Source organism: Oncorhynchus masou, chromosome 5 (genome assembly GCF_036934945.1).
Source record: "Oncorhynchus masou masou isolate Uvic2021 chromosome 5, UVic_Omas_1.1, whole genome shotgun sequence".
Taxonomy (NCBI): Eukaryota; Metazoa; Chordata; class Actinopteri; order Salmoniformes; family Salmonidae; genus Oncorhynchus; species Oncorhynchus masou.
Genome location: NC_088216.1, coordinates 91,488,278 through 91,515,014, shown reverse-complemented (window position 1 = coordinate 91,515,014; position 26,737 = coordinate 91,488,278). Strand labels below are relative to the sequence as shown.

General features: G+C 46.6%; 1 protein-coding gene across 1 annotated transcript; it reads left to right on the top strand.

Annotated features, from left to right (window-relative positions):
• The first annotated feature begins 1,266 nt into the window (after positions 1-1,266).
• On the top strand, positions 1,267-26,648 carry LOC135540441 (pyruvate dehydrogenase E1 component subunit beta, mitochondrial-like). Its single transcript, XM_064967069.1, has 12 exons — positions 1,267-1,338; positions 1,621-1,746; positions 1,842-1,901; positions 4,253-4,360; positions 5,980-6,042; positions 6,141-6,176; positions 6,431-6,584; positions 6,774-6,905; positions 10,012-10,122; positions 14,546-14,637; positions 24,039-24,180; positions 26,043-26,648. The coding sequence occupies exons 1-12, from the start codon at positions 1,282-1,284 to the stop codon at positions 26,186-26,188; spliced, it is 1,227 nt and encodes a 408-aa protein (XP_064823141.1). The 5' UTR covers positions 1,267-1,281; the 3' UTR covers positions 26,189-26,648.
• Positions 26,649-26,737: the final 89 nt, after the last annotated feature.

Below are 26,737 nucleotides of genomic sequence, written 5' to 3'. Positions count from 1 at the left end.
GATCCACACTGTTATTCTATATTGGGTTATTGGGTTAAAATACACATTCAACAACTACAATCCGTAAGGCGCAAATAGCTAAATGAGAGAGCAGCAGTGTGATTCACATCAATGCTCTATGTAGATATCAATAATACGTGATGTCCGTATCGCCGTAGACTACACCACTGCTGTCATCCTTACCTCCAAGCGTTTATTCAAATTGGATCATCTTTGGATGCCGACAGCAGTCGCACCATTGGAAGACATAGCTTGGACTGGAGCCTACAAACGCCTATTCCTGCTCTTTTCCCTCGATCCATCAAACACATTTGGTGTGTCATCATAGTGGTCTCTGATTTATGGTCAGACTCGCCCAGGTGGAACAAATTTAAACTTGCGCTTTTTATCAATGCTGATTTGAATATCATTGAGAAAGCAGAGACATTTCTAAGAATTTTTTTCGCAAACATCCTTTCTGAATTTAGAAGTAATCATCTAGTTTTTCAAAAGTATCTGTAATCTGATTACAATATTTTTGCTGGTAACGTAATGGATTACAGTTACCGGTTTTTGTAATCCCTTTCATGTAAAGGATTACATATAATCTGTTACTCCCCAACCCTGCCTGTGCGCTGTCCAAATATGTCCAACATCATGATGCCTAAATACGACGAGCACTGTGAGCCTTCTATGTAAATACCCAGACAGCCTCTGGTGGTAGCTGTAATCACTGCCTCGAGTCTGAGCTAGGCTCCATCAAACTTCAACATAATAGTCTAAAGTGACAGATATGCACACAGATGTAATTAAAATATATGCTATTTATTTAACTAGGCAAGTCAGTTAAGAACAAATTCTTATTTACAATGACAGCCCTAACCCGGACGACGCAGGGACGATTGTGCGCCGCTCGAAGGGACTCCCAATCACGGCCGGTTGTGATACAGCCTGAAATCGAACCAGGGTCTGTAGTGACACCACTAGCAATGAGATGCAGTGCCTTGGACCGCTGTGCTACACAGAAGTTGACTGTAGGTTCATGGTAAAACATAAGGGTTAAGGTTAGGGCAACAGGATGATGATGGTTTTTGCTCTTGCCCTTGAATTTCCCCAGTCGCTCGAGTTCTTCCGCTTCCTTTTCATGAGAGTGGTCCTGATTGGTTCTCAACACCTTCCTTGCTTCGACTGACCAGAAACATTTCAGAAACGAGGATACTATAAATCCCAAGGGTGATTGAATGGAAAAACGTTTAAATCAACGCACCCAGCAGACGGTCGACCAATCGCCTTCACATTGTTATGCTGCGTCGCTCGGTTGCTAAACTAGTCGTCACGCACTCCCTTCTCAAAGTTCGGGTATGAGTCGAGAAACTTGCCTATTTTTTTATCAAAGTACATAATGTCACAATTCCACAGCTATACTACATTACAGAGGGCATAGCTAATTATCTCACATCTTGTAAAATGTGGTGTACCACTTGTTGACGAAATTCATGCTAATGTTGGGTTTTGGAGCAAATTGAAGGAGAGAACGCGTTGTCCCAGAATTGTCGTAGAATCTCCCAGAATGCACCGCGAGGCCCATTGCAGACGCCTGTGCTTTATGAGTGTTAATGAGATGCCCATCTCCTCAAGTAGTATCTCTGGACGGACTCAGACAGCTGCTCTGATTGGACCGGATCCTTCTCCAGGACAAGTCGCTCCTCCCACTCAGAGGACAGGTCAAAGATGGCGTCGTTGGGGTGTTTTCTTCGCTCCGGGAAGGTATTTATTAACTTTAAATCCATGTGCAGACAATGACCTATTTGTTCGGATGAGACAATAAAAACGAGAGGCCTTTTGTGTGTTGCCTTGTGCAGAATGCGGTGTCGGTGGTCCTACGAAGGGAGTTCAGCAAGACACCTCCGGCTGCTGTGCAGGTGAGGGCTAGTTTCATCTGTGCTAATGGGTTGATCTAACTAACAACCTTCAACGTGTTTTCACTAGTTACCACAGGCAAAGTCAAAATGGTCTATATCGTAAAAATTCATGAAAAACAAAAACGTGCCTTTTCCGTATTAATGTTTTTTTAAATGTAGAAATAGGTGGGGTTTCTGGCTTTGTGGCTTGCAGCTGTCAATGTTGTATACCCCAAAACATAATATTTGCTTGTGTCATTGAATTGCTTGAACGGTAGCATGTACAGTCGATTCAAGTCATCATAACAAGTTGGCCAGCTCACGGCCTATGATGAACGTCTTATAGTCTTGTGCGATGTTAAGGCCTGATTGACCCATTAACAAGGGCAGATTATTTTATGCTGGGCATACACTACACGATTTCGCCACATTTTTGCCATTGTAACGGATGTGAAACGGCTAGTTTAGTTAGCGGTGGTGCGCGCTAAATAGCGTTTCAATCGGTGACGTCACTTGCTCTGAGACCTTGAAGTAGTGGTTCCCCTTGCTCTGCAAGGGCCACGGCTTTTGTGGAGCGATGGGTAACGATTCTTCGTGGGTGACTGTTGATGTGTGCAGAGGGTCCCTGGTTCGCGCCCAGGTAGGGGCGAGGGGACGGTCTAAAGTTATACTGTTACACCATCCCAGACACATTTTCATGCTTCGCGATTTGCGTCGTTTGAGTGGGCCAAGGACCCACGGATGATGTCTGTTCCGTTCTCTAGACCCCTTTCGGATGTCTGGATAATTCCCTGATATGTCAGAAATGTTGATCATGCGTCTTGTAGTTTGAGCAGTGCTACAACGCGGTTGGGTAAGGACTACTGTAAATAACCAATGAACACTCAGCATGTGAGACCAAAACAATGAAGGTGAAGAAGAAAGCAACAACACACGGAGGGGATGGAGGGAATGAAGGGGGGACGGAGGACAGACAGATTGGTGGATAGAAGGGAAACGCCACTGACTTTTCATTATTACCTCTGCTTCCTACCATGACAGAAACCAAAAAGATAGTCTAGGTGCATGTCTATTTGATGTTTATGCACATAATGTGCTATTAAAGCAGTTCTGGAAACCTAGAAATGTGAAAACTTTCAAGGGTTGGGCCAACCGCTGACCTACCCAGGGTTGGGCAGCGTTTTGTTAAATCTTCTGTTTGTTTGACTTTAACATGAATTGACATTTTCCGAAAATAGTTTAAACATTTTACAGTCTGGTAATTTAGCCGACACTCTTACCAGATCGAGTTAGTCAGTAGTGAGTGCATACATTTTTTGTACTCGTTCCCCGTGGGAATTGAACCCACCACACTGGTGTGGTGAGCGCCATGCTCTACCAACTGAGCCACATAGAGTAACAACTAGTCAAGGTAGGAGCTAAAGACAGTCACAGCATGGAGCAGGGCAGCATGGGGCAGGGCAGCCTCTGTCACCTCTTAAGGTGTCCACATGCTTCCCAGCGGAAACAGTTCGGAGGAGTTTCTACATATATTATGAATACATTTTGTCATGTTATTGTTTTTGGACTAGGGTAGTTTTTTTGGGGGGGGGCGGGGGCTGTGCTGGCACACTAAACCTTCGTCCGTGATTGGTTCCCCTGTAGGGATTCTTCAATAAAGTATTTGTTGTTCAACGAGCGACGATGTGTTTTCATGCACATTTTCTTCATTGAAATACTGCACCAAACATCATAATGTAAAATTGCGCAACTAAGATCTCCATGGAAAATATGTCAATGACAGATTTTTTTGAGTTATCTTAGATTCATTCTGACTAATGACTTGACATAATGACTTGAATGTGAACTGCTGTCTCCATCGATCTCCGGTGGCGAGAGGAGGATATGTGTCTAGAGCCAGGATGTTAACTCACCCCACCTTTGTTTTTTAACGTGACTTTGAGATGTAGCTTGTAATGAACATCTCTATATAAAACACATACAGTGCATTCAGGAAAGTTTCCAGACCCATTGACTTTTTAAACATTTTGTTACATTACAGCCTTATTCTAAAATTGATTAAATTACTTTTTATTTTTGACTTCAATCTACACACAATACCCCATAATGACAAAGCAAAACAGGTTTTTAGAAATGTTTGCAAATGTATTAAAAATAAACTGAAGTATCACATTCGTATAAGTATTCAGACCCATGTAATAATGTCTCCTAACCTTGTATCTCTCTCTCTCTTTCTCCTCAGTGACCCTTGTAATGTCTCCTAAACTTGTGTGTGTTTCTCTCTCTCTCTCTCTCTCTCCTTAGTGACCCAGGTTTGGGACGTTTGGTGTGAATACTTTCTGAATGTATTTTCAAATGTGTCTTTATTTCAGGTGAATGTCCGAGATGCCCTCAACCAGGCCATGGATGAGGAACTGGAGAGGGATGAGAGAGTCTTCCTTCTGGGGGAGGAGGTGGCCCAGTATGATGGAGCCTACAAGGTAAGAATGTACACTCATTATTAGGTACACCACCCCTTTCACCAAAATGGATCGCTCCTACGGACCGCGAGTCATGTGACCGTGGCCTGATATATAAAGCAGGCAAACGGGCATCGAGGTATCCGGTTACTGTTGGATTGAATGAACCAGTGACCTAAGTGAATTTGAGAGTGGTATGATCGTCAGTGCCAGGCGCGCCGGCGACAGTATCTCAAAAACGTCCACCGTCCATTTCACGATCGACATTGTCAAGGGGTTTCCTGATAATGGTGCGACTCAACATCCAGTCAGTCCTGTGAGGGAAAACGGCTCGCTGATGAGAGGTCAAAGGAGAATGACAGGCTAACAGGCCGGCAACAAACAGACAAACAACGGGTACTTTATAGTGTTGAAGTCTTCACTATTCTAAAATGTAGAAAATAGTCAAAGTGAAAAACCCTTGAATGAATAGGCGTGTCCACACTTTTGACTGGTGTGTGTGTGTATACACGCACTCACACTTTCAAGTAGGGGTCACTTAGAAATATCATTGTTTTTGAAAGAAAAGCAAAAATATTTGTCCATTAAATAACAGCAAATTGTAGCTGGAAATGGCTGATTTGTAATGGAATATCTACATAGGCGTACACAGACCTTAATGGTAGAGTGGCCAGACGGAAGTTACTCCTCAGTAAAAGGCAAATGAGAGCCCGCTTTGAGTTTACCTAAAGGCACCTAAAGGACTCTCAGACCAGGAGAAACAAGATTCTCTGGTCTGATGAAACCAAGATTGAATTCTTTGTCCTGAATGCCAAGCGTCACGTCTGGAGGAACCTGGCACCATCCCTATGGTGAAGCATGGTGTTGGCAGCATCATGCTGTGGGGATATTTTTCAGCGGCAGGTACTGGGAGACTAGTCAGGATGGAGGCAAAGATGAACGGATTAAAGTACAGAGCGATCCTTGATGAAAACCTGCTCCAGAGAGCCCAGGACCTCAGACTGGGGCGAAGGTTCACCTTCCAACAGGACAACGACCCTAAGCACACAGCCAAGACAGTGCAGCAGTCTTTGAGTGACCCAGCCAGGGCCCGGACTTGAACCTGATTTAAAACATCTCTGGAGAGACCTGAAAATAGCTGTGCAGCAACGCTCCCCATCCAACCTGACAGAGCTTGAGAGGATCTGAAGAGAAGAATGGGAGAAACTCCCCAAATACAGGTGTGCCAAGCTGGTAGCGTGATACCCAAGAAGATTTGAGGCTGTAATCGCTGCCAAAAGTGCTTCAACAAAGTACTGAGTAAAGGGTTTGAATAAATTATGATTATGATTTTTCAGGCTTAAATTTTTTAAAATAAAAAATAGCTAACATTGCTTTGTCATTATGGGGCAGTGTGTGTAGATTGAGGGTGGGGGGGACAATTTGAATCCATTTTAGAATAAGGTTGTAACCTAACAATGTGGAAAAAGTCGAAGGATCTGAATGCTTTCCGACGGCACCAAACTGGACTGTCTTGACAACAATGTATGACAAACTATTTGTGGATTCAAAAGTGGTTAAAAATGTACTTTTTTCAAACAATCTATGGTATATTTGACAACTTGAATGGTATTAATTTATTTTGGCTTGTGTATTCGTAGGTCAGCAGAGGGTTGTGGAAGAAATATGGAGACAAACGCATCATCGACACGCCAATCACAGAGGTAAACACAAGATTGTTTATTTTGAAAGTTGTTTCTATGTTGTCAGTCTGATGGTCTCTTAAAGAATATAATGGATGTGTTTTCTCCTCCCCTTATAGATGGGGTTTGCTGGCATTGCTGTTGGTGCTGCATTCGTAAGTCAATTAGTATTATTATAATGGTATGTATGGAAATGTCCTATTCCTATAGAGTGTAACGTTGTACAAGCGTCTCTTCACTAACCCTTTACATTGAGTGTTAAATGTAATAAACACACAAACGATTGAATTTCTACATCTGATTTTGGTAGAAAGATGACAGCCTTCTCATCGTGTGCATGGGCCCTGGCCAAAGGAAGTGCGCTATATAGGCTGCCGTTTGAGAGTCATCCATCATGCTGTGTTTCCAGGCCGGGCTGAGGCCAATCTGTGAGTTCATGACCTGGAACTTCTCCATGCAAGCCATCGACCAGGTGATCAACTCAGCTGCTAAGACCTACTACATGTCAGCCGGAGCCCAGCCTGTCCCCATTGTGTTCCGCGGCCCCAACGGCTCCTCCGCAGGTAAACAAACATCTATGCCAGTGTTGCCCAATCCTGGTCCTGGGGTTTTTGGCCCCTTTGGTTCCCCAGGATCAGCATTGATCTATGCGGACTCTATGCTCCGTTCTGAGTTTTATTCTGGGAACGTCACCTTTGGCGAAACTTGAAGTGTCTTGACGAAGAAACCTTTTTTGATTTCTTTGTCTGCAGGCGTGGCAGCCCAACACTCCCAGTGCTTCGCTGCCTGGTACGGCCACTGCCCCGGTCTCAAAGTAGTCAGCCCCTGGAACTCTGAGGACGCCAGAGGGCTTCTTAAAGCAGCTATCAGGGACGACAACCCTGGTGAGCATTGAGTTGCATCCCAAATAAACTGAGAAAAAAAAAGAAGGACCCGGTCTTTCAAAGATAATTTGTAAAAATCCAAATAATTACACAGATCTTCATTGTAAAGGGTTTAAACACTGTTTCCCATGTTTGTTCAATGAACCATAAACAATTAATGAACATGCACCTGTGGAACGGTCGTTAAGACACTTACAGCTTACAGACGGTAGGCAATTAAGGTCACACTTATGAAACCTTAGGACACTAAAGAGGTCTTTCTACTGACTCTGATAAACACCAAAAGAAAGATGCCCAGGGTCCCTGCTCATCTGCGTGAATGTGCCTTAGGCATGCTGCAAGGAGGCATGAGGACTGCAGATGTGGCCAGGGCGATAAATTGCGATGTCAGTACTGTGAGACGCCTAAGAAGCAAGAACTTGCAAATCTGGTACAGTTCATGAGGAGGAGATGCACTGCAGTACTTAATGCAGCTGGTGGCCACACCAGATACTGACTGTTACTTTTGATTTTGCCCCCCCCTGTTCAGGGACACATTATTCCATTTCTGTTAGTCACATGTCTGTGAAACTTGTTCAGTTTATGTCTCAGTTGTTGAATCTTGTTATGTTCATACAAATATTTACACATGTTAAGTTAGCTGAAAATATACGGCGTTGACAGTGAGCGAAAGTTGATTTTCTTCTCCTCTGAGTTTAGCACCCTATTCCACTACTGTTGACCAGGGGCCCGTAAGGCTCTGTTGACCAGGGGCCCGTAAGGCTCTGTTGACCAGGGGCCCGTAAGGCTCTGTTGACCAGGGGCCCGTAAGGCTCTGTTGACCAGGGGCCCGTAAGGCTCTGTTGACCAGGGGCCCGTAAGGCTCTGTTGACCAGGGGCCCGTAAGGCTCTGTTTACCAGGGGCCCGTAAGGCTCTGTTTACCAGGGGCCCGTAAGGCTCTGTTGAAAAGTATTGCTCTATGAAGGGAATAGGATGCTAATCGCCTTTTCATGTCTCCTCACATCCGCTCCTGTAGAACAGATGAGGGGAATCACTGGCAGTCTGCTCATGTCCTGTAGTGTAGATGAGGGGAATCACTGGCGGTCTGCTCATGTAGTGTAGATGAGGGGAATCACTGGCGGTCTGCTCATGTAGTGTAGATGAGGGGAATCACTGGCGGTCTGCTCATGTAGTGTAGATGAGGGGAATCACTGGCAGTCTGCTCACGTCCTGTAGTGTAGATGAGGGGAATCACTGGCGGTCTGCTCACGTCCTGTAGTGTAGATGAGGGGAATCACTGGCGGTCTGCTCACGTCCTGTAGTGTAGATGAGGATTAAACTAAACCAGACAATAGATGAATCACTGGCGGTCTGCTCATGTAGTATAGATGAGGGGAATCACTGGCGGTCTGCTCATGTAGTGTAGATGAGGGGAATCACTGGCGGTCTGCTCATGTAGTATAGATGAGGGGAATCACTGGCGGTCTGCTCACGTCCTGTAGTGTAGATGAGGGGAATCACTGGCGGTCTGCTCATGTAGTGTAGATGAGGGGAATCACTGGCGGTCTGCTCACGTCCTGTAGTGCAGATGAGGGGAATCACTGGCGGTCTGCTCACGTCCTGTAGTGTAGATGAGGGGAATCACTGGCGGTCTGCTCATGTAGTGTAGATGAGGGAATCACTGGCGGTCTGCTCATGTCCTGTAGTGTAGATGAGGGGAATCACTGGCGGTCTGCTCACGTCCTGTAGTGTAGATGAGGGGAATCACTGGCGGTCTGCTCACGTCCTGTAGTGTAGATGAGGGGAATCACTGGCGGTCTGCTCACGTCCTGTAGTGTAGATGAGGGGAATCACTGGCGGTCTGCTCACGTCCTGTAGTGTAGATGAGGGGAATCACTGGCGGTCTGCTCATGTCCTGTAGTGTAGATGAGGGAATCACTGGCGGTCTGCTCATGTAGTATAGATGAGGGGAATCACTGGCGGTCTGCTCATGTAGTGTAGATGAGGGGAATCACTGGCGGTCTGCTCACGTCCTGTAGTGTAGATGAGGGAGTCACTGGCGGTCTGCTCATGTAGTGTAGATGAGGGGAGTCACTGGCGGTCTGCTCACGTCCTGTAGTGTAGATGAGGGGAATCACTGGCGGTCTGCTCATGTCCTGTGGTGTAGATGAGGGGAATCACTGGCGGTCTGCTCATGTCCTGTAGTGTAGATGAGGGGAATCACTGGCGGTCTGCTCACGTCCTGTAGTGTAGATGAGGGGAATCACTGGCGGTCTGCTCATGTCCTGTAGTGTAGATGAGGGGAATCACTGGCGGTCTGCTCACGTCCTGTAGTGTAGATGAGGGGAATCACTGGCGGTCTGCTCACGTCCTGTAGTGTAGATGAGGGGAATCACTGGCGGTCTGCTCATGTAGTGTAGATGAGGGAATCACTGGTGGTCTGCTCATGTAGTGTAGATGAGGGGAATCACTGGCGGTCTGCTCACGTCCTGTAGTGTAGATGAGGGGAATCACTGGCGGTCTGCTCACGTCCTGTAGTGTAGATGAGGGGAATCACTGGCGGTCTGCTCATGTAGTGTAGATGAGGGGAATCACTGGCAGTCTGCTCATGTAGTGTAGTGTAGATGAGGGAATCACTGGCGGTCTGCTCACGTCCTGTAGTGTAGATGAGGGGAATCACTGGCGGTCTGCTCACGTCCTGTAGTGTAGATGAGGGGAATCACTGGCGGTCTGCTCACGTCCTGTAGTGTAGATGAGGGGAATCACTGGCGGTCTGCTCACGTCCTCTAGTGTAGATGAGGGGAATCACTGGCGGTCTGCTCACGTCCTGTAGTGTAGATGAGGGGAATCACTGGCGGTCTGCTCACGTCCTGTAGTGTAGATGAGGGGAATCACTGGCGGTCTGCTCACGTCCTGTAGTGTAGATGAGGGGAATCACTGGCGGTCTGCTCATGTAGTGTAGATGAGGGGAATCACTGGCGGTCTGCTCATGTCCTGTAGTGTAGATGAGGGGAATCACTGGCAGTCTGCTCATGTCCTGTAGTATAGACATAAGTTCCTGTGCTGTAACCATGGTGACACCTGCTAATCAAAAGCACACGTTGTCTTGTATTTTTCCTTCAACAGTGGTGTTCCTGGAGAATGAGCTGATGTATGGTGTGCCCTTTGACCTGTCTGAGGAGGTTATGCAGAAAGACTTTGTCGTACCTATTGGAAAGGCCAAGGTGGAAAGACAAGGTAACTAGCAGCCGCTGGAGAATTTAAATGTTTTTGCAATATATATTTTAAAAAAAAGTTATGTTCATTGTACCCTCCCCTAGAAACACATTGAGAGTTTATTGATAATTTCATTGTGAGCGAGAGTTGGGGATTGATGGTTTGTCGATCAGACAGAAGCATGTCTGTTCTAGGAAATATATTCCCAAATGTATTTTATTTTTCTGTTAAGCTGTGTGCACTGAACTGCCATTCGTGATTGTTGCTGACACCAATGTTCAGATGAATTAAATAGTCCAATGGTGTTTTTAAACTAAACCAGACAATAGATGATCTATTTACCTCGTCCTGTTATTAAACCAGACAATAGATGATCTGTTTGCCTCGTCGGCTTGTGTTTCAACTAATATTCCTCTCAGGATCCATTCCAGTTGGGAGAGCCATAGGAGAGGAACATGTCTTCCAGTCAATGCACAACAATTCTTAATCCAATTGCGGGAAACACGTTTGAAAATAGTTTTGTCCTTTGTTAGAAAAGAGGGGATCCCGGTTTTCCATCGCTACAACGTTTGTCTCTACTCCTTCAGTTGCCTGTGTGGCATCGTTTTTTTTTTTTTTTAGTAGTCCTTTTTTTAAAGTCACCAGAACTGAGCTTTTCAGTCCCTGGACTACCTGAGGAAGGCGACTGGAATTGGTCCAACTTGGAGTTTCCCCCTACATGTACAAAAATGATCCTCTTTCCTTAAAAGCAAGATGGCCGTGACTTTCTGACATGGATGGGGAGGTTAACTTGGCGCCAGAATGTCCATCTGAGACTGAAGTTATGGGATTTTTATTTACCCCTGGAAAACGTTTACCCAATCGCTCACAAATTAACTTAATGTCACAAATAATGAATTCAAGGTTTTATTTACTAGAATAAGTTGTAATATTAGTTGACAGACACATTGCAGTTTGAGGTGAGTCTCCAAAGTTGAATATGAATGGCTTTTGTCCTCAACTCAAATACAGAAACACTTTCACAGGACTCTGAGAATTATAGGGTTCGTAGTCATTGAAAGAGAAAGTGTGAGAGGGCTACATTGACAGCTGTCACAACTGTGAATCATAGAGAGCTTGACCAAACAGGAATGGACAATGGGCTCGGCTGTCAGTTAGCATCTGTTGTGGACAATGCAGTTTGACAGTATTGATCATGGGCTTGTAAATTATATGCCATCCCACTATTACTCAATGACTTCCACTACTTTACAGACACACACACACACAATGCCCCTTTCAGAGGAATTTAAGCATGCTATGGGTCATTTACTGAATGCTGACGCTGCCTGCCCGGTGAGCTCCCGCTAGGATAGGATGAAGTCAAGGTCTGTTGTCCTCTTCTCTTGACAGTCGTGCTGAGGCCAGAAAATAGCTCACAGCCAACAGGAATGGACAGACCAGCTTCGCTCTGGCCTCAGTCCAGGAAAGTAATGTCTACTCTTTTTTCCACCGGACTCTGATCCCACCCGGGATGTATTGTGAACTCAGTCCGTTGGTCTTGAATGAGCAACAGTGCTCTCCGCTTCTCTGGGATGATTGATTCTGTCTGAGTAGGATAGGGTTTCGTCGGTAGGTGTTTGTTTTCCAAGGAGATGGAATTATTCAGTTCAACTTGGTGTGGACGCATCTCGAAGAAACTTGATCCCCGCGTTTGTTAGAGAATCCTGTAATTTATAGTGATCCTCACAGAGGGCGGACTCTGATTGGAGGAACCCCACACATGTATGTTCAGAAGTGTTCGTAGAATGCTGTACAGTAAACTGTTTGTCTCTAGGATGAAATGGTAGCCTGCAGGTGCCAAACACTAAATCCTCATTCTGTTGTGGACCCCTTTCAATGACGTAACAACCAGGAGAAAATGGTCACGTTATGTTTCACGTTATGCCAACATGTCCTCCAGTTTAACATATTGTTCATAAGGGTCACTGGGCTGTATTGGTGCCATTTCTTATGTTAAAAAGAGTAAAGGCCCTAGTTCTCTTCCCCTTCAATACACTACCCTGGTTACTGCTCTTCCCCTGCAATACACTACCCTGGTTACTGCTCTTCCCCTGCAATACACTACCCTGGTTACTGCTCTTCCCCTGCAATACACTACCCTGGTTACTGCTCTTCCCCTGCAATACACTACCCTGGTTACTGCTCTTCCCCTGCAATACACTACCCTGGTTACTGCCCTTCCCCTGCAATACACTACCCTGGTTACTGCTCTTCCCCTGCAATACACTACCCTGGTTACTGCTCTTCCCCTGCAATACACTACCCTGGTCACTGCTCTTCCCCTGCAATACACTACCCTGGTTACTGCTCTTCCCCTGCAATACACTACCCTGGTTACTGCTCTTCCCCTGCAATACACTACCCTGGTTACTGCTCTTCCCCTGCAATACACTACCCTGGTTACTGCCCTTCCCCTGCAATACACTACCCTGGTTACTGCTCTTCCCCTGTACACTTACCCTGGTTACTGCTCTTCCCCTGCAATACACTACCCTGGTTACTGCTCTTCCCCTGCAATACACTACCCTGGTCACTGCTCTTCCCCTGCAATACACTACCCTGGTTACTGCCCTTCCCCTGCAATACACTACCCTGGTTACTGCTCTTCCCCTGCAATACACTACCCTGGTCACTGCTCTTCCCCTGCAATACACTACCCTGGTTACTGCTCTTCCCCTGCAATACACTACCCTGGTCACTGCTCTTCCCCTGCAATACACTACCCTGGTTACTGCCCTTCCCCTGCAATACACTACCCTGGTTAATGCCCTTCCCCTGCAATACACTACCCAGGTCACTGCTCTTCCCTGCAATACACTTGACTGCTCTTCCCCTGAATACACTACCCTGGTCACTGCTCTTCCCCTGCAATACACTACCCTGTGTTTGCTTTCCCCTGCAATACACTTACCCTGGTTACTGCTCTTCCCCTGCAATACACTACCCTGGTTACTGCTCTTCCCCTGCAATACACTACCCTGGTTACTGCCCTTCCCCTGCAATACACTACCCTGTTACTGCTCTTCCCCTGCAATACACTACCCTGGTTACTGCGCTTCCCCTGCAATACACTACCCTGGTTACTGCTCTTCCCCTGCAATACACTACCCTGGTTACTGCTCTTCCCCTGCAATGCAATACACTACCCTGGTTACTGCTCTTCCCCTGCAATGCAATACACTACCCTGGTTACTGCACTTCCCCTGCAATACACTACCCTGGTTACTGCTCTTCCCCTGCAATACACTACCCTGGTCACTGCTCTTCCCCTGCAATACACTACCCTGGTTACTGCCCTTCCCCTGCAATACACTACCCTGGTTACTGCCCTTCCCCTTAATACACTACCCTGGTTACTGCTCTTCCCCTGCAATACACTACCCTGGTTACTGCTCTTCCCCTGCAATACACTACCCTGGTTACTGCTCTTCCCCTGCAATACACTACCCTGGTTACTGCTCTTCCCTTGTAATGCAATACACTACCCTGGTTACTGCTCTTCCCCTGCAATATACTACCCTGGTTACTGCTCTTCCCCTGCAATACACTACCCTGGTTACTGCTCTTCCCTTGCAATACACTACCCTGGTTACTGCTCTTCCCTTGCAATGCAATGCACTACCCTGGTTACTGCCCTTCCCCTGCAATACACTACCCTGGTTACTGCTTCCCCTGCAATACACTACCCTGGTTACTGCTCTTCCCCTGCAATACACTACCCTGGTTACTGCTCTTCCCAATGCAATGCACTACCCTGGTTACTGCAATACACTACCCTGGTTACTGCTCTTCCCCTGCAATGCAATACACTACCCTGGTTACTGCTCTTCCCTGCAATACACTACCCTGGTTACTGCTCTTCCCTTGCAATGCAATACTACCCTGGTTACTGCTCTTCCCTTGTAATGCAATACACTACCCTGGTTACTGCTCTTCCCCTGCAATACACTACCCTGGTTACTGCTCTTCCCTTGTAATGCAATACACTACCCTGGTTACTGCTCTTCCCCTGCAATATACTACCCTGGTTACTGCTCTTCCCCTGCAATACACTACCCTGGTTACTGCTCTTCCCTTGTAATGCAATACACTACCCTGGTTACTGCTCTTCCCTTGTAATGCAATACACTACCCTGGTTACTGCTCTTCCCCTGCAATACACTACCCTGGTTACTGCTTTTCCTTGGCTATTTGAAAGCCTGGCTGGTCATTCCCAGCAAAACATGCAGATCACAAGGCGGTCTGCTGATTTGCAGAAGGCATCTGTTTTTTCGGTCTCCTGACCCCCTCCTCCTCCTGACCCCCTCCTCCTCCTGACCCCCTCCTCCTCCTGACCCCCTCCTCCTCCTGACCCCCTCCTCCTGTACACTACCAACCATTTCTGCCTGTCTGTTTCCTCCAGGAACCCACATCACTCTCGTGTCACATTCCCGGTGTGTGGGTTTCTGTCTGGATGCAGCGACTGTCCTGGCTAAGGAGGGGGTTGAATGTGAGGTGAGTGTTCTATTTATGGGGTCAACAATTAGATTTGTACTTGTTTTTATATAAACTGAACTTACAATGCCTATTATTATTATTTTTTCACCTTTATTTAACCGGGTAGGCCAGTTGAGAACAAGTTCTCATTTACAACTGCAACCTGGCCAAGATAAAGCACAGCAGTGTGAACAGACAACAACACAGAGTTACACATGGAGTAAACAATTAAGTCAATAACACAGTAGAAAAAAAGAGTCTATATACATTGTGTGCAAAAGGAATGAGGAGGTAGGTGAATAATTACAATTTAGCAGATTAACACTGGAGTGATAAATGATCAGATGGTCATGTACAGTTAGAGATATTGGTGTGCAAAAGAGCAGAAAAGTAAATAAATAAAAACAGTATGGGGATGAGGTAGGTAAATTGGGTGGGCTATTTACCAATGGACTATGTACAGCTGCAGCGATCGGTTAGCTGCTCAGATAGCAGATGTTTAAAGTTGGTGAGGGAGATAAAAGTCTCCAACTTCAGCGATTTTTGCAGTTCGTTCCAGTCACAGGCAGCAGAGAACTGGAAGGAAAGGCGGCCAAATGAGGTGTTGGCTTTAGGGATGATCAGTGAGATACACCTGCTGGAGCGCGTGCTACGGGTGGGTGTTGCCATCGTGACCAGTGAACTGAGATAAGGCGGAGCTTTACCTAGCATGGACTTGTAGATGACCTGGAGCCAGTGGGTCTGGCGACGAATATGTAGCGAGGGCCAGCCGACTAGAGCATACAGGTCGCAGTGGTGGGTTGTATAAGGTGCTTTAGTAACAAAACGGATGGCACAGTGATAAACTGCATCCAGTTTGCTGAGTAGAGTATTGGAAGCTATTTTGTAGATGACATCGTCGAGGATCGGTAGGATAGTCAGTTTTACTAGGGTAAGTTTAGCGGCGTGAGTGAAGAAGGCTTTGTTGCGGAATAGAAAGCCGACTCTAGATTTGATTTTCGATTGGAGATGTTTGATATGAGTCTGGAAGGAGAGTTTACAGTCTAGCCAGACACCTAGGTACTTATAGATGTCCACATATTCTAGGTCGGAACCATCCAGGGTGGTGATGCTAGTCGGGCGTGCGGGTGCAGGCAGTGAACGGTTGAAAAGCATGCATTTGGTTTTACTAGCGTTTAAGAGCAGTTGGAGGCTACGGAAGGAGTGTTGTATGGCATTGAAGCTCGTTTGGAGGTTAGATAGCACAGTGTCCAAGGAAGGGCCAGAAGTATACAGAATGGTGTCGTCTGCGTAGAGTTGGATCAGGGAATCGCCCGCAGCAAGAGCAACATCATTGATGTATACAGAGAAAAGAGTCGGCCTGAGAATTGAACCCTGTGGCACCCCCATAGAGACTGCCAGAGGACCGGACAGCATGCCCTCCGATTTGACACACTGAATTCTGTCTGCAAAGTAGTTGGTGAACCAGGCAAGGCAGTCATTAGAAAAACCGAGGCTACTGAGTCTGCCTATAAGAATATGGTGATTGACAGAGTTGAAAGCCTTGGCAAGGTCGATGAAGACGGCTGCACAGTACTGTCTTTTATCGATGGAGGTTATGATATCGTTTAGTACCTTGAGCGTGGCTGAGGTGCACCCGTGACCGGCTCGGAAACCAGATTGCACAGCGGAGAAGGTACGGTGGGATTTGAGATGGTCATTTTGTTTGTTGACTTGGCTTTCGAAGACCTTAGATAGGCAGGGCAGGATGGATATAGGTCTGTAACAGTTTGGGTCCAGTAAGCATTATCACCTGTAGCCCAACTGTTAGATACGAATGGCGCCGGAGTGGGTGGCTGCCGTTTTTATGGGCTACTAACAAATTATGCTATTTTTATTTTTTAACTTTATTTGTACATACACTTAGGTTGGAGTCATTTAACTAGTTTTTCAACCACTCCACAAATTTCTTGTTAACAAACTATAGTTCTGGCAAGTTGGTTAGGACATCTACTTTGTGTCATTTTTCCAACAATTGTTTACAGATTATTTCACTTATAATTCACTGTATCACAATTCCAGTGGGTCAGAAGTTTACATACACTAAGTTGACTGTGCCTTTAAACAGCTTGGAAAATTTCAGAAAATGATGTCATGGCTTCTGATAGGCAAATTGGCATAATTTGAGTCAATTGGAGGTGTACCTGTGGATGTATTTCAAGGCCTACCTTTAAACAATAGTATGCAAGTATAAACACCATGGGACCACGCAGCTGTCATACCGCTCAGGAAGGAGACGCATTCTGTCTCCTAGAGATGAACGTTCTTTGGTGTGAAAAGTGCAAATCAATCCCATAACAACAGCAAAACACCTTGTGAAGATGCTGGAAGAAACAGGTATAAAAGGATCTAGAACTACAGTAAAACGAGTCTAATATGGACATAACCTGAAAGGCCGTTCAGCAAGGAAGAAGCCACTGCTCCAAAACCGCCATAAAAAAGCCAGACTACAGTTTGCAACTGCACATGGGAACAAAGATTGTACTTTTTGCAGAAATGTTCTCTGGTCTGATGAAACAAAAATAGAACTATTTGGCCATAATGACCATCGTTATGTTTGGAGGAAAAAGGGGGAGGCTTGCAAGCCGAAGAACACCATCCCAACCGTGAAGCACGGGGGTGGCAGCACCATGTTGTGGGGGTGCTTTGCTGCAGGAGGGACTGGTGCACTTCACAAAATAGATGGTATCATGAGGATGGGAAATTATGTGGATATATTGAAGCAACATCTCAAGACATCAGTCAGGAAGTTAAAGCTTGGTCGCAAATGGGTCTTCCAAATGGACAATGACCCCAAGCATACTTCCAAAGTTGTGGCAAAATGGCTTATTAAGGACAACAAAGTCAAAGTATTGGAGTGGCCATCACAACGCCCTAACCTCAATTTGTGGGCAGAACTGAAAAAGCATGTGCGAGCAAGGAGGCCAACAAACACCAGCTCTGTCTGGAGGAATGGGTCAAAATTCACCCAACTTATTCAGGGAAGTTTGTGGAAGGCTACCCAAAATGTTTGACCCAAGTTAAAAAATTTAAAGGCAATGCTACCAAATACTAATTGAGTGTATGTAAACTTCTGACCCACCAGGAATGTGATGAAAGAAATAAAAGCTGAAAATCATTCTTTCTGCTATTATTCTGACATTTCACATTCTTAAAATTAAGTGGTGATCCGAACTGACCTAATACAGGGAATTTTTACTATGATTAAATGTCAGGAATTGTGAAACTGAGTTTAAATGTATTTGGCTAAGGTGTATGTAAACTTCCGACTTCAACTGTATGTTTCTTATGACCAAAAATAGTTTCTGGATATCAGAGCAGTGATTACTCACCTCTTTAACAGTCGCTCGCAAAGGATATACTGCTGCTCCCAGACCAGGGGACATGCTGCTGCTCCCAGACCAGGGGACATGCTGCTGCTCCCAGACCAGGGGACATGCTGCTGCTCCCAGACCAGGGGACATGCTGCTGCTCCCAGACCAGGGGACATGCTGCTGCTCCCAGACCAGGGGACATGCTGCTGCTCCCAGACCAGGGGACATGCTGCTGCTCCCAGACCAGGGGACATGCTGCTGCTCCCAGACCAGGGGACATGCTGCTGCTCCCAGACCAGGGGGCATGCTGCTGCTCCCAGACCAGGGGACATGCTGCTGCTCCCAGACCAGGGGGCATGCTGCTGCTCCCAGACCAGGGGGCATGCTGCTGCTCCCAGACCAGGGGGCATGCTGCTGCTCCCAGACCAGGGGGCATGCTGCTGCTCCCAGACCAGGGGGCATGCTGCTGCTCCCAGACCAGGGGGCATGCTGCTGCTCCCAGACCAGGGGGCATGCTGCTGCTCCCAGACCAAATCCACATGGGGGGATGCTGCTGCTCCCAGACCAGGGGGGGTATGCTGCTGCTCCCAGACCAGGGGGCATGCTGCTGCTCCCAGACCAGGGGGCATGCTGCTGCTCCCAGACCAGGGGGCATGCTGCTGCTCCCAGACCAGGGGACATGCTGCTGCTCCCAGACCAGACCCAAATCCACATGAAGGGGAGTCGGAGTGCCTTGTGAGAATTCGTCGGAGAGTGGGTAACCCGCCTCTACCATCCGACCTATTGGCCAACGTGGAATCGCTGGAGAATAAACTGGATGAGCTCTGTTCGAGACCATACTACCAACGGGACATTAACTGCAATGTCTTATGTTTCACCGAGTCGTCGTCATTGAACGACAACATGGATAATATACAGTTGGCTGGGTTTTCCGGCAAGACAGAACAGCTACCTCCGGTAAGACGAGCGGAAGTGGTCTGTCTATTTGTCAATAACAGCTGGTGTGCGATATTGAGGAAGTCTCAAGGTGTTGCTCGCCTGAGGTAGAGTACCTCATGATAAATTGTAGACCATAATATTTACCAAGAGAGTTTATCTATATTTTCCATAGCTGTCTATTTACCACCACAAACGAATGCTGACATTAAGACCGCACTCAACCAGCTGTATCAGGCCATAAGCAAACCAGGAAATACTCATCCAGAAGTGGCGCTCCTAGTGGCCGGGGACATTAATGCAGGGAAACTTAAATCCATTTTACATCATTTCTACCAGCATGTCACGTGCATCCAGTGAAAAAAAAATTCTAGACCCCCTGTACTCCACACACAGAGACACATACAAACTTCTAGACCACCTGTACTCCACACACAGAGACACATACAAACTTCTAGACCACCTGTACTCCACACACAGAGACACATACAAACCTCTAGACCACCTGTACTCCACACACAGAGACGGATACAAACCTCTAGACCACCTGTACTCCACACACAGAGACGGATACAAACCTCTAGACCACCTGTACTCCACACACAGAGACGGATACAAACCTCTAGACCACCTGTACTCCACACACAGAGACGGATACAAACCTCTAGACCACCTGTACTCCACACACAGAGACGGATACAAACCTCTAGACCACCTGTACTCCACACACAGAGACGGATACAAACCTCTAGACCACCTGTACTCCACACACAGAGACGGATACAAACCTCTAGACCACCTGTACTCCACACACAGAGACGGATACAAACCTCTAGACCACCTGTACTCCACACACAGAGACGGATGCAAAGCTCTCCTTTGCCCTCCATTTGGCAAACCTGACCACAATTCTATCCTCCTGATTCCTGCTTACAAGCATAAACCAATGCAGTGACTCACTCAATACGGAAGTGGTCAGATGACCTGGATGCAACGCTACAGGACTGTTTCTAGCACAGACTGGAATATGTTCTTGGATTCATCCAATGGCATTGAGGAGTATAGCACATCAGTCACCGGCATCATCTCTAAGTGCATCGATGACGTCATCCCTACAGTGACCATGCATTCAGAAAGTATTCAGACCCCTTGACTTTTTCCATATTTTGTTACGTTACAGCCTTATTCTAAAATGTATTAAAAAATATATATAATAATCCTCAATCTACACACAATACCCCATAATGACAGAGCTAAAACGGTTTTTGGACATTTTTGCAACTGTATTAAAAAAAAAACATACATTATTTAAGTATTAAGATCCTATGCTGACACTCGAAATTGAGCATCCTGTTTCCATTTGTCATCCTTGATGTTTCTACAACTTGATTGGAATCTACCTGTGGTAAAAATGAATTGATTTTGACATGGTTTGGAAAGACACAAACCAGTCTATATAAGGTTCCACAGTTGACGGTGCACGTCAGATCAAAAACCAAGCCATGACGTCGAAGGAATTGTCCATAGAGTTCCGAGACAGAGTTGTGTCGAGGCACAGATCTGGGAAAAGGTACAAAAACATTTCTGCAGCAGGTCCTTAAGAACACAGTGGCCTCCATCATTAAATGGAAGAATTTTGGAACCACCAAGACTCTTCCTAGAGCTGGCCGCCCGGCCAAACTGAGCAATCAGGGGATTAGGGCCGATGGTCACTCTGACCGAGCTCCAGAGTTCTTCTGGTGAGATGGTTGTCCTTCTGGAAGGTTCTTCCATCTCTGCAGCACTCCACCAATCAGGCCTTTTATGGTAGAGTGACCAGACGGAAGCCACTCCTCAGTAAAAGGCGGGCTGTCCCCAGGTGTTGCTACCTACCCTTACCACATCTGCCACGCTGATCCTCAACACTGGGGCCCCTCAGGGGTGCGTGCTTAGTCCCCTCCAGTACTCCCTGTTCATGACTGCATGGCCAATACGACTCCAACACCATCATTTAGTTTAGCAACGACACAACTGATCACCGACAACGATGAGACCGCCTATAGGGAGGTCGTCATTATCGGACAACCACCTCTCCCTCCGTGTCAGCAAGACAAAGGAGCTGATCGTGGACTACAGGAAAAGGAGGGCCGTAGTGGAGCAGGTTGAGAGCTTCACGTTCCTTGGTGTCCACATCACTGACAAACTATCATGGTCCAAACACACCAAGACAGTTGTGAAGAGGGCATGACAATGCCTATTTCTCCCCCAGGAGACTGAAAAGATTTGTCATGGGTCCCCAGATCCTCAAACTTCTACAGCTGCACCATCGAGATCATCCTGGCTACCCGGCCTATTTGACCCTTTCCCCCCCGCTGCTGCTACTTGCTGTTTGTCTATTATCTATGCATAGTCCCATATAGTCAGTAATGACATGGACATATTACCTCCACTAACCTGGACCCCGCACATAGTCACTGCATAGTCACTTTACCCCTAACGACATGGACATATTACCTCATCTAACCTGTAACCCCGCACATAGTCACTGCATAGTCACTTTACCCCTAACGACATGGACATATTACCTCATCTAACCTGTAACCCCGCACATAGTCACTGCATAGTCACTTTACCCCTAACGACATGGACATATTACCTCATCTAACCTGTAACCCCGCACATAGTCACTGCATAGTCACTTTACCCCTAATGACATGGACATATTACCTCCACTAACCTGGACCCCGCACATAGTCACTGCATAGTCACTTCACCCCTAATGACATGGACATATTACCTCATCTAACCTGGACCCCGCAAATTGCCTCGGAACCCCCTCCTGCCTCGTTATTTTCTTTTTACTTTTTCTTAACTGCATTGTTGGTTAAGGGCTTGTAAGTAAGCATTTCACTGTCAGGTCTACATTCGGAGCATGTGACAGATAACATTTAATTTCAGGAAGTATTCACACCCCAAAATGGAATTGATTTGAAAAAAATATATAAATAAATGAAAACTGATGAGTCAATGCGTATTCAACCCCTTCAGTTCACCAGTAAAAAAATTATTTAATCCATTTTGAATTCAGGCAGTAACACAAACAAACTGTGGAATAAGTTTTTTTATTTTATTTTTTATTTCACCTTTATTTAACCAGGTAGGCTAGTTGAGAACAAGTTCTCATTTACAACTGAGACTTGGCCAAGATAAAGCGTAGCAGTGTGAACAGACAACAACACAGAGTTACACATGGAGTAAACAATAAACAAGTCAATAACACAGTAGGAAAAAAAGGGGAGTCTGACAAGGTACAAATCTGTCGTTCTGCCCCTGAACAGGCAGTTAACCCACTGTTCCTAGACCGTCATTGACAATAAGAATTTGTTCTTAACTGACTTGCCTAGTAAAATAAAGGTAAAATAAAATAAAAAAGTAAATAAATATTCAATGTGTGCAAAAGGCACAAAAGACACAAGTCAAGTGGTGTGAATACCTTCTGAAGACTCTGTATCAGTCAAGGGGTATGAATACTTTCTGAAGGCTCTGTACCAGTCAAGGGGTGTGAATACCTTCTGAAGGCTCTGTATCAGTCAAGGGGTATGAATACTTTCTGAAGGCTCTGTATCAGTCAAGGGGTGTGAATACCTTCTGAAGGCTCTGTATCAGTCAAGGGGTGTGAATACCTTCTGAAGGCTCTGTACCAGTCAAGGGGTGTGAATACCTTCTGAAGGCTCTGTACCAGTCAAGGGGTGTGAATACCTTCTGAAGGCTCTGTACCAGTCAAAGGGTGTGAATACCTTCTGAAGGCTCTGTATCAGTCAAGGGGTGTGAATACCTTCTGAAGGCTCTGTACCAGTCAAGGGGTGTGAATACCTTCTGAAGGCTCTGTACCAGTCAAAGGGTGTGAATACCTTCTGAAGGCTCTGTACCAGTCAAAGGGTGTGAATACTTTCTGAAGGCTCTGTACCAGTCAAAGGGTGTGAATACTTTCTGAAGGCTCTGTACCAGTCAAGGGGTGTGAATACCTTCTGAAGGCTCTGTACCAGTCAAGGGGTGTGAATACCTTCTGAAGGCTCTGTACCAGTCAAGGGGTGTGAATACCTTCTGAAGGCTCTGTACCAGTCAAAGGGTGTGAATACTTTCTGAAGGCTCTGTACCAGTCAAAGGGTGTGAATACTTTCTGAAGGCTCTGTACCAGTCAAGGGGTGTGAATACCTTCTGAAGGCTCTGTACCAGTCAAGGGGTGTGAATACCTTCTGAAGGCTCTGTATAGGTAATTGAAATCTTATTATTAATTTAAACAGTCCCTGGAATGTGGTTTGAGTCAACGAGTGTTTTTGAAAATGTACAACATTTCTAAAGTACCTGTCCTGTCTCCTCGTAGGTGGTTAACCTGCCCTGTCTCCTCCTCGTAGGTGGTTAACCTGCCCTGTCTCCTCCTCGTAGGTGGTTAACCTGCCCTGTCTCCTCCTCGTAGGTGGTTAACCTGCCCTGTCTCCTCCTCGTAGGTGGTTAACCTGCCCTGTCTCCTCCTCGTAGGTGGTTAACCTGCCCTGTCTCCTCCTCGTAGGTGGTTAACCTGTCCTGTCTCCTCCTCCTAGGGGGTTAACCTGTCCTGTCTCCTCCTCGTAGGTGGTTAACCTGTCCTGTCTCCTCCTCCTAGGGGGTTAACCTGTCCTGTCTCCTCCTCGTAGGTGGTTAACCTGTCCTGTCTCCTCCTCGTAGGTGGTTAACCTGTTCTGTCTCCTCGTAGGTGGTTAACCTGTTCTGTGCCCTCCTAGGTGGTTAACCTGTCCTGTCTCCTCCTCGTAGGTGGTTAACCTGTCCTGTCTCCTCCTCCTAGGGGGTTAACCTGTCCTGTCTCCTCCTCCTAGGGGGTTAACCTGTCCTGTCTCCTCCTCCTAGGTGGTTAACCTGTCCTGTCTCCTCCTCCTAGGTGGTTAACCTGTTCTGTGCCCTCGTAGGTGGTTAACCTGTCCTTGTCTCCTCCTCGTAGGGGGTTAACCTGTCCTGTCTCCTCCTCGTAGGTGGTTAACCTGTCCTGTCTCCTCCTCGTAGGTGGTTAACCTGTCCTGTCTCCTCCTCCTAGGTGGTTAACCTGTCCTGTCTCCTCCTCCTAGGGGGTTAACCTGTCCTGTCTCCTCCTCCTAGGTGGTTAACCTGCGCACCATAAGGCCCCTGGATGTGGACACCATTGAGGCCAGTGTGATGAAAACCGGCCATCTGGTCACAGTGGAGGGGGGCTGGCCCCAGTACGGAGTGGGGGCTGAGATCTGTGCCAGAGTCATGGAGGGTACGTTGAAGTTCTCTTGTATTATACATTACGGCTACGTTTTCGTAGTGCGATTTGAAATGTACCGTAGTGGAAGAGGCGAATCGAATTGGGGGGGGGCAGTACAGGTCTGGTGTTGGGGGGCCAGTACAGGTCTGGTGTTGGGGGGGGGCAGTACAGGTCTGGTGTTGGGGGGCAGTACAGGTCTGGTGTTGGGGGGCAGTACAGGTCTGGTGTTGGGGGGGGGGCCAGTACAGGTCTGGTATTGGGGGCCAGTACAGGTCTGGTGTTGGGGGGGGGCAGTACAGGTCTGGTGTTGGGGGGGCAGTACAGGTCTGGTGTTGGGGGGGGCAGTACAGGTCTGGTGTTGGGGGGGGGCAGTACAGGTCTGGTGCTGGGGGGGGGGCAGTACAGTACAGGTCTGGTGCTGGGGGGGGGGGCAGTACAGGTCTGGTGTTGGGGGCAGTACAGGTCTGGTGTTGGGGGGGGCAGTACAGGTCTGGTGTTGGGGGGGGGGGAACCTGGTTACTAGGATTTACCGCCTAAAACCAGTCCCCTTTCCCAGGATAAATAACTGAGATAAACCGGTAAATTATAATAAAGTATTTATATGAACAGCAGGGTGTGAAATGGATCTGTTACATTATATGTGATGTCTAAATCTGGCCTCTCTATGGCCTCTAATGATGAATCATTAATGCTCAGGGTGGAGACTGACAACCCATCTCAGGATGGAGGACAGACAGCCCACCTCAGGCTGACGGAAGCCACTCCACCAATCAGGCCTTTATGGTAGAGTGGCCAGACGGAAGCCACTCCTCAGTAAAAGGCACATGACAGCCCACTTGGAGTTTGCCAAAAGGCACCTAAAGACTCAGACCATGAGAAACAAGATTCTCTGGTCTGATGAAACCAAGATTGTACTCTTTTGCCTGAATGCCAAGCATCTCGTCTGGAGGAAACCTGCCACCTTCCCTACTGCGAAGCACGGTGGTGGAAGCATCATGCTGTGGGATGTTTTTCAGCGGCAGGGACTGGCAGACTGGTCAGGATCGAGGGAAAGATGATCGGAGCAAAGTACAGAGATCCTTGATGAAAACCTGCTCAGGACCTCAGACCGAGGTGACAATTCACTTTCCAACAGGACATCGATCAGAAGCACACAGCCAAGACCACGCAGGAGCTTCGGAACAAGTCTCTGAATGTCCTTGAGTTGCCCAGCCAGAGCCCAGACTTGAACCCGATCTAACATCTCTGGAGAGACCTGAAAAATAGCTGCGCAGCGACGCTCCCCATCCAACCTGACCGAGCTTGAGAGGATCTGCAGAGAAGAATGAGAGAAACTCCCCAAATACAGGTGTGCCAAGCATGTAGTGTCATACCCAAGAAGACTCAAGGCTACTCGCTGCCAAAGGTGCTTCAACAAAGTACTGAGTGAAGGGTCTGAATACTTATGTAAATGTAATATTTATTTTTTGCAAGCAATTCTACAAACCTGTTTTTGCATTGTTATTATTGGGTATTGTGTGTAGATTGAGGGGAAAAATAATTTAATAGATATTTTTGAATAAAGGTGTAACGTAGCAAAATGTGGAAAAAGTCGAGGGGTCTGAATCCTTTCTGAATGCACGGTGTGGATGGGTTATTGCCTTCAAACCGAGTGAACAGAGCTTTATGGGCAGTTTTCCCAGATCACTCCGGCACGTTAGGCTTAATCTGTATCTGGGAAAACAGCCCATAAAGCAACCTGAAGTTGTATTATGCTAATTGTAGGAATACATACATGGATGTGTCTTTCTCTGAGAGTTATGACTATTAAAAAAACACACAAAGACAAGTCATTCTCAGGGTTTACGTTTAATAATGATCTGTCCTGTTTCCAGGCCCAGCCTTCAACTACCTGGATGCCCCTGCTGTCCGCGTGACCGGTGTCGACATCCCCATGCCCTACGCTAAGATCCTGGAGGACCACAGTGTACCTCAGATCAAAGACATCATCTTCTCAGTCAAGAAGGTCTTGAATATGTAAACATACCAAATGTCTCCCTCTGACCCCTCCGTTACTTGCAGACCGACCTTATTTACCTTCTCAGTATATACTTATACAATAGTAAGTACTGCAGGAAGTACTTTTTCCCCCAACCCTCCCATGTCAATTTACCAGAAAATATACGCACATCACTACGGGATCATAGTTCTTATTCACATCACGTGGCTACGGGAACATTGTCCTTATTCAGATACATTAATAGCTACAATGACTTGCTCTTCTGTTTCCTGATTGGATGGGGGACAAATAAGATGGTGATGTCATGTAAACCAAGTCATCTCGTAGGGATCTGTCATTGGTCCATTGGTGAAAAGAAACTCTAAGAATAAGAAGAATACATTGTGGATTGTAAGGAAGTGTATTTCTTATTGTAACATCATCAGACTATTTGATTGCTATACATTTGCTCTGTTACAGAAATAAAACTCCCATTTTATCAGTCTTGAAATATTGCTGTTTTTAATCCCAAGCATAAACTCTGGATGAGAGTAGCAGCTAAATGACTAAAGTGATAAATGTAAGTGCATG